A 7,975-nucleotide genomic window follows, 5' to 3' on the forward strand; every position below is an offset into this window, starting at 1 on the left:
CTTCCAACTCTTGAGATTCTGTGATTCTGTCTGTGCCTCAGAATAACAGTCCTGGACTCCTTTTCTCAGTGCTCTGAGAATGAGCCCCGAGCTCATTCTTACTGCTTTTGTAGTCCACAAGTTTCTGAATTGTGGTAACAAGAACCTGATATAATATTCTGTCTCAGGCTTATACAGTAATACTTAACAATATTACTTAATATTACTTAATATTACTTAATATTACTTAATATTACTTAATATTACTTAATATTACTTAATACTAGGACAAAACGGTCAATATTTAATAAGAGTGATACAATATTCTCCTGGGAGGACAGCTTTTCTCCCCTGCCCCAACTCAATTTGTCCAAGTCCATTGACTTTCCATTTTCTTCATCCTCCTTTTCTTGTCCTCCTAATGTGCTGGCAACCCACTCCTGACACCACACTGTCCAGAAGTTTAGCTGTTAATCAGTCTAACGGTGTGTCCAGCATGTTTCTCCATCACACCACTAGCCTCTTTCTGTGGTGTCACTTGGAGGCCTCTGTAGCTGCTCCTAACAGTCACTTCGGGAGTGAAACTCTTTCAGGTAGTAGTCAAAATTAATCAAGTAGTCAAAATGACTTGAAAGCAACTTGAAACAGTTTCAAACAGACGAAAGGCAAATGTTTGCTGTGGTGCCGAATGGGTGGAAGGCACGAGAGCGGCGCTGTGATTGATGCTTGTCCATCAGTCACATTGATTGATGCCTTGCTCTGCCTCCTGGCAGATTCTCCAGCATACCTCCAAAATACTCCAGCTTAAGTACAGGCATCTTTGTTGGTTTGGGGATGTAAAAACTCTCCAAGGATAAAATGAAAAGTATCTGCAAAGTAGGTTAAGTAGTGTTTCAGGTAGTGCCCAGTAGCATCCCGCGTGGCACTGGTTACTCTAATACTCTTGTTTGTTTTCACAAACCAGCACCTCAGAGTTCCTGAGGGGATGACTGCTGCGAGGAGACCGTAACCTCTGGATTTCAAAGGAGCCATCGTTTCACTGGTGCCTCTGTGGTTAATCTAAGAAAGGTGTCTTGCCATAAACTTTTTCCGAGGTATTCAGCAAGGTTGGAAAGGGGTCGGCCCGGGCAGGAAGCCCTTGTCTGTGCTATAAAGAAAATAGCAAGCAACAAAATGAAAGCATCAAAGGACCAACAGGATGCAGTCCCAGGAGTCCTCTCTGGCATGTTAGTCCTTCTTGAAAGTTAGCATTGAGTGAAGAGTGACCTTAAAACTCGCTTCATTCAAACAGACTGGGCTCAAGTTTAAAGTTCAAGGCATTTTGTTTTTTCACCTGTTTCCTACAGTTTTAAGAAACTTCTGAAGAATTAATGTGTAACTATATCTGGTCACTGAGCCAACGCGGAGAATTTTTCTCAAGGGAAAATAATGTTACTGTATGGAGAGAGAGAAATGGATACTTTCTGAGCTGGGAGAAAACCTTTCAACAAAACAAAACCCCGAATCACTGCTACCATGGTCACAAACAGCCCTGGAGCCAGCGTAACGCACACGCTGTGTCTTATTTTATTGTCAAAAGAAGCTGGTAGGAATTGTCTGAATTGTGGAGATGTTTTTTGTCAAAGCTGCTGCTGCTTGGGAAGTGAGGTCTTGTTTTGGGCACAACCTGGGAGCAAAGAGCCCGGTTGCAGCAGTTTAGTGTCATCTGTGAGTGCGTGTTGACTGAGCCAGCAACTGACCCTGTGCCCACCCAGCTTCTCTCACCGCACTGGAGCTGTAGGGCTCCAAGAGGAAAAACTAAAGCCCTGACCCAAAATTCTGGCGGTAGCTGAGGGCAGCTACGGCAGCGATGCAGCCTTACCACCACTGATGCCAAGAGGCAACCCGAGCCACTGGCGGACGCTGGTTACAAGCCACTTCTTTAATTTTCACCCAACAGCATCTGATCCATGCGTAATCCTGAAATAGTGACTTTATTTCCTGATCTTTGCATCTCGTGTAACGAAGCAACCAGTAACTGATCCCACAAGTGCCTCGGCAGCTCGTCCTTCACAGCTAAAAAATAGTTCGAAGAGATAATGTACAGATTTCACTCGCGTTTCCCCGTGCCATTAAATTTTCATGATTCTGCCATGAATATTTCATGGAAGTACCTTCTGAATGGGTTTGTTTTGTCCTGGCAGCTAATACTCAGCACAGATTCTGGGGAGGAAGGGGTTTGTTTGGTGTTTGGTGGGTTTTCTTTTCCCCTTAGGTGGTTTAGTGTAGGTAAGAACTGTCAAACTGGATTAAGTGAGAAAAGGTAACTTCTTGTTGGGATTCAGCGAAGGGATGCCGGCTGTAACTCTTTCCAGCTGCTTAGTGGAAGTCTGTGAAATGACCCTCAAATAAAATTCTGCTTTTTACTCTCCTGCCACAAGGTGGCTAAAAATGTTTTGAAAGCCCACGATATGCGAGTGCTAGAAATGACACTAATACGTCTAACAGCCTTTCTGCAACACAGCACACATGGTGCACAGGAGACCAGATTTATTGCACAGAAGATTGTATACATCTTATTTTTATGGAGCAGCATTCAGAAAATGTGTTTACCGAGTTTATGTCAATCACTCCTCAGCCAAGGTTGTCTGGGCTTGGCTTTGTTTTGCTGTGTTTTTGTTTCTAACAGAAGGAGAAGTAGTTGTGCCCAGCCCATCCCATGTGAGCCAGGGTCGCTGTGGACCACAGCGGTGGGATGGGGAGATTGGCAGCCTCATGCCCATGAAGCCACAGCTCTTCCAGTCCCTCAGCCTCACGGCTCTACACAAACTGGCTGAAATCTCAGATTCCTACTCCATCTCCATCCGTGCTGCCTGCTGAATCCGTCTGCTCGGATGCTAAATCAGAAACATGTAGCCAAACCTGGGTGAGCAAGTTCTTTTGCTGTTGGTGAAATTTGTGGGTCCTGCACCAGCAGGACTGCTGCGTTTTTCTAAATCAGTAACGTTTTCAAGTAGCCAGCTGCTGCACCATGAGAAACGTGTACTTTGTTTTCACCAGTTTCAGGAGTGGTAACACTCTTCCCTGCAAACTTTTTGGAAGCTTATCTCCAGCTGTACAGTAGGGACAGAGCTTTTGTTTAATGGAAATGAAGCGTATCGTTTTCCTATAGATGCACCACTTGCTATTGAGATTTTTATGTGCGTTTTAGGTTTCCCTTTTTATTTTTTAACTTATTAACTCTGACAAGTAACCTCTTGGTTGTGAACAATTTAATTCACAATTCATTTTTCTGATTCAAAGTGAACATGAGTGCCCTAATCCTCTAATGGGAATTAATTGCATGTTTCAGTGCTTAACTCTGATCCTTTCTCAATCCCCACTGGGACAAGTTTCTTCCTGAAGGATCTGTGTTTGTTATTCAAAACACAATATCTGAAAGGTAATGATTTTTCTTATAAAAGGGAGTCAGACCAACTGAATATTAATGCTCTTTTTATTTTGAGGGAATGAGCTGCATCCAAAAAAAAAACAACCTTGTTTATGTCATGAAGGATAAAGGTGCTGAAGTCTATCTGATAAAATACAGGGAGGGGGGAGATCAGCACCGTCTTTTTTCCTTAAGTGAAAGTGTTTTCCTGGTGAATAAAGGCACACACTGGTTTTTGCTGGGAAAACTGTATTCTGTTACATTGGGGAAAAAAAACCTGTTTACTTCACCAAGGGGGAAATTGCTTTGCTACTGAGTATTTCAAATGACACTTCTCTTGGCCAGCAGTGTCCCTCTTTTGGATAACCCACCTAATTTAACAGTTTACTAAAAAGAGAGTAAATAATAGCAGAAAATAGGTTAAGTATGTTTCTACTTCCAGTCTGGTTTTAAAGATATTTCAAGCTTGAGGTACATTGTTTAATGACCCCCCCTTTCCAAAAGGAGCAGCACGTGCTCCACTGATGGTGGGTGTCTGGCTGGGAGCGAGGCAAGCTCTGCCCAGGCAGCGACCGAAACCATCCAACAGTGTAAGAACTACATCGGCCCTACAGAAACAATGGGGGATAAACGGGGCACAGCATGAAAAATAACTCAGGAAATATGAAGGTACCTTTTTTCCACCCTACCTTTTGGTAAAGCCAGCCTTTTATCCCATTTAAACCAATTTTGAGTGGTTTATGCTCACAGATAAAACAAACGTTGAACAACATCGTTCGGGGTCTGTTTTCAAGGCAGGGCTGGCGCATGTGCCAATTGGCTACTTCAGGTCAGTCCCCTCCCCTGAAGGAGCAAGACAAGACGTGGCCTTTCAGAGAGCACCCACTCACTTGGGATTTGGTGACCGCAGGCCACCCCGTTTCTCTCCCCGGAGCCGCTGCGTGCTCTTCAGCATTCCTCAGTCAGTCAGCAAGTGGGACCTCGGCACTGAGGTTACCAAAAATCCTTCAGTGCGTCTGTGAAATGACTCAGCGCCAGGCTGAACTTGCTGCCGCGCCGGCGTGCCTCATTGTGCTTGTAAGGGCTGACACCAAAGCCTTTTCATCCCTCTTGGTGACAGACAGGTCCTCTGTTCGGCTCGCTGATGTCCCAGTTAGTCCATAGTCAGCTTACTGCAGCCACAAGCATCGTGCTGCTTGTTTTTCTCTCCCCCTTTACTAAGACTGTTTTTGGAAAAAATACCATTGAATGCGTGCAGCTGCATCGCAACAGGACCAGAAGTTTGAACTCGTTAATTTGCTTTCAGATAATGCCTCTGTGCTTTGCCTTACCATGAAACACAGAGATACTCAAACTCCTGAACTGCCACCAGGCTCTTCTGTCACTGAATAAAATGTTGTTTCTCAAATACCAAGAATGGCCCTGGTGAACAGAGAGCCTGAGCAGGAGAAGGGAGCGAGGCACTCGCTTCCCCTGGGCGCGCTGGACCACACTGGGAGGTGGCAATGCCGGGTGTCCCGGGTAGTGTCTGACCAAGTCCATCAGTTCAGGCTTTAAAAAACAGCCACCCCACCCCAACAAGGGAAAATGAACTCACTGTGGCTTCACTCCTGTGAGTTTCAATACTCGGGCTTGACCTGGGTTACTCAAACCATAACTGCAGTGGAGGAGCACAGCAAGGTGTCTACATAGTTGAGCTGAACCATGGCATGGGACTGGCTCCCTGGGTTGCGTTTGGGGTGTTACTGTGCATGACATCAAACTTAATGCAACACAGTTATTATAATGGTGAGAAGGGGAAAAAAAAATAGAGGTTTGGAGCTTTTCCTGATGCTCAAGGATGCGTTGGCTGACGTTGAGGCTTCCTTAGAGAAACCATGGGATGTAATGTGATTACAGCAAAGAAATGCAAGGCTGACTTTCTCCTGGTGTCTGTTTGTCACTGTTACAGTTTTTGACTGAAAAGTTTAAACAGATACTTGAATTTTGTATGATATTTAAACAAGGTGTAGAGCTACGAGACCACTTTCGCATATGTACAACACATCTTGGTGTGGCTGCAGTTCTCCTGAGCATTGGCCAAAGCAGCCATGTGGGTAACATTCGCCTTTGTCTTTCAGCTGCTTTTGCAGGTATGATGGCCCGTGTCTTCGTCTACGGCACGCTGAAGAAGGGCCAGCCCAACTACAAGCACATGATCAACACGGCCAAGGGCTTAGCGAAATTCCAAGGAAGGGGCCGCACGGTGGAGAAGTACCCACTGGTGATCGCTGGCAAATACAACATTCCCTACATGCTGAACATCCCGGGGACAGGACACCACGTTGCAGGGGAGATTTACTCGGTTGACGACCAGATGCTGCGGTTCCTGGATGAGTTTGAAGGCTGCCCAGACATGTACCAGCGCACCGTGATGCAAATCGAGGTGGTGGAGTGGGAAGGGAAGGGCGGCGCGGGCGAGGCGCGGGCAGCGGCCGAGGGCGTTGTGGAGTGCTTCGTGTACAGCACGATGACGTACCCGCCCGAGTGGGTCGGGCTCCCCTACCATGACAGTTACGACTCCTCGGGGAAACACGGCCTCTCCTATGTCCTACGCGAGAGCCGGAATTAGAAACGGGAGGTGACGCCGCCTGGCCGAAGGGGTAGTACTAAGCACGCGTCGAAAGCTGTAATACCTTGTTATTAAACCGCAGGATCTCTTGTAACCTCCCCAGCCCGGGAGCCTTGGCACTAGTGTTGAAATCTTGTAGGCACAGAGATGAGGCCTCGTCCCTGGATAGGCCTCGCCCCTGCTAACCTGCTGCCGGTAACCAGGTTTGCACAAGGCAGAAAAAATCTGTGCACATCAGTTTTGGGGTCTAGCTATTTTTCTCCATTTCCCCCCCCACACCTTTGCCTCAGTGCATGACCAAGGTCAATGAAAGGCAGAGGAACTACCTAATTTTTTTTTTTAATTTTTACCCAAATTAGCAAATTTTCTTGTGTGTTTTTTCTCCAAGGTGGGCAGAATAATGATGATACTGTTGCACTAATAGCTGAAACTGATTTTTTTTTAAAAAATGCCTGCAAAGTAAAGCACAACTCATATTTAATATTGACTCATGATGTTTAGTTGGTTACTGAATGTAAACAGGGAGCGATGACCATATAGATACTCTGCGCTTCAAGACACATACAGAATTGCTGGAGAAATAGGGAAAATGTAAAGACTATGCTTACTCTGTGCTGCAATGTTTTTCTGAACTGGAAAATAGTATTTTTTTAAAACACATTTAGTTTTATAAAGTAAGAAATATTAAAAGATAATTAAGTTTAAAAATAATGTTTGATTGATTAAAATGATGTTTTAATCAATTTAGCATTCTAAGCACTTTAGGTACTACTTGAGTGCACTGAATGACTGTGGGATTTGGGGGGTGGGAGGGTGTTGGGGACCAGGAAAAGCAAACCTGATTGCAGCTGCCTCCAGCAGACGCAGCTGTTGTGAGCACGTACTATCACGGCGACTTAGCCAAGCACTTGAATGCAGAACTTGCAGTCATATGCAAACTGAATTTCTTACTGGGGGGAAGATTTTTATATACATTATAAAAAGTAGCCGAAGGACCTGTACTGTGATTATGGCAGCACTGAAACGGGAAAATAAGAAGATGTAATGAAGACTATTGTTGTCCCCCTGACCCAACCAGCCGTGCTGGTTTCTGTACAGGCTGGGAAAATCGTGGCTTTCTGTTGTTACACTACCATGCCTTATTTTTTCCTTCCAGCCGCAGTGTTTGGTACACCTAGATTGTACGGTGTACAAAGCTGCCAAAGGGCCGTGAGCAGGGAATGTATGTCTTGCAGTGAGCCAATGTACGACTAAATGGACTAAGGTTACCATTAAGAACATTGTCATTTTGCTTTGTTGCCATCAGCCCTGTGATGGCCCGAGGAGATCCAGGGTAGGGAACCAGCCCAGGGATCCAGGGTAAGGAATCAGCCTAAACTTTATCAGTAATATTTCTGCATCTCATGTAGAAGAACAGACAGAAAGCCTGTGTTGCTGCTGTAAGCAAGTTAAGTCATTTTGAAGTAAAATACTTGTGTCTCTTTACAATACTTTATTTTTTTTTGTTCAGGGCAACCTGCAGAAGCTGAACTGTGCTCCTTTTGGAAGGGGCTGGATGGCATCAAGATTATTTGTAGGCAAGTCTGCAGGGTGTCTGCCTCAGTTTCTCCAATGCCAAAAGCATTAATTTTCCTGGAGGGCAAGTACTACCCGAACACTCTCCTTACTCATCTTGATGGGGTTTGTAAACTAATTAACAAAGCACCTCCTTGCACTACATTATTCTGCCCTGGCTGTGTGATTTAGTTGACAGGTTCTCAATAACATAAAAAATGCCTCTTCAATTAGAGGTTTCAGGCAGAATCATAAACCTTTTTGGTTGAACATGAGTCACCGGCCCTGTCACAGACTCCTTTTCATCCTTCACCTCCTGGTACAGGAGCCTCTGGCCAGAGGAGTTTTTCTAGGAAATAGCATGACTCTGCGCATCCTAGGCAAGAAAATGAGAGCAGGCCCCCTCCTCCCTGGGGCAGGCA

General features: G+C 45.3%; 1 protein-coding gene across 1 annotated transcript; it reads left to right on the top strand.

The window, feature by feature from the left end:
• Positions 1-5,525: 5,525 nt before the first annotated feature.
• On the top strand, positions 5,526-5,999 carry GGACT (gamma-glutamylamine cyclotransferase). Its single transcript, XM_010192631.1, has one exon. It carries the CDS (start codon positions 5,526-5,528, stop codon positions 5,997-5,999), a length of 474 nt encoding a protein of 157 aa, XP_010190933.1.
• The last annotated feature ends 1,976 nt before the right edge of the window (positions 6,000-7,975 follow it).

The sequence above is a fragment of the Mesitornis unicolor genome, unplaced genomic scaffold (assembly GCF_000695765.1).
Source record: "Mesitornis unicolor isolate BGI_N332 unplaced genomic scaffold, ASM69576v1 scaffold45899, whole genome shotgun sequence".
Classification (NCBI taxonomy): domain Eukaryota; kingdom Metazoa; phylum Chordata; class Aves; order Mesitornithiformes; family Mesitornithidae; genus Mesitornis; species Mesitornis unicolor.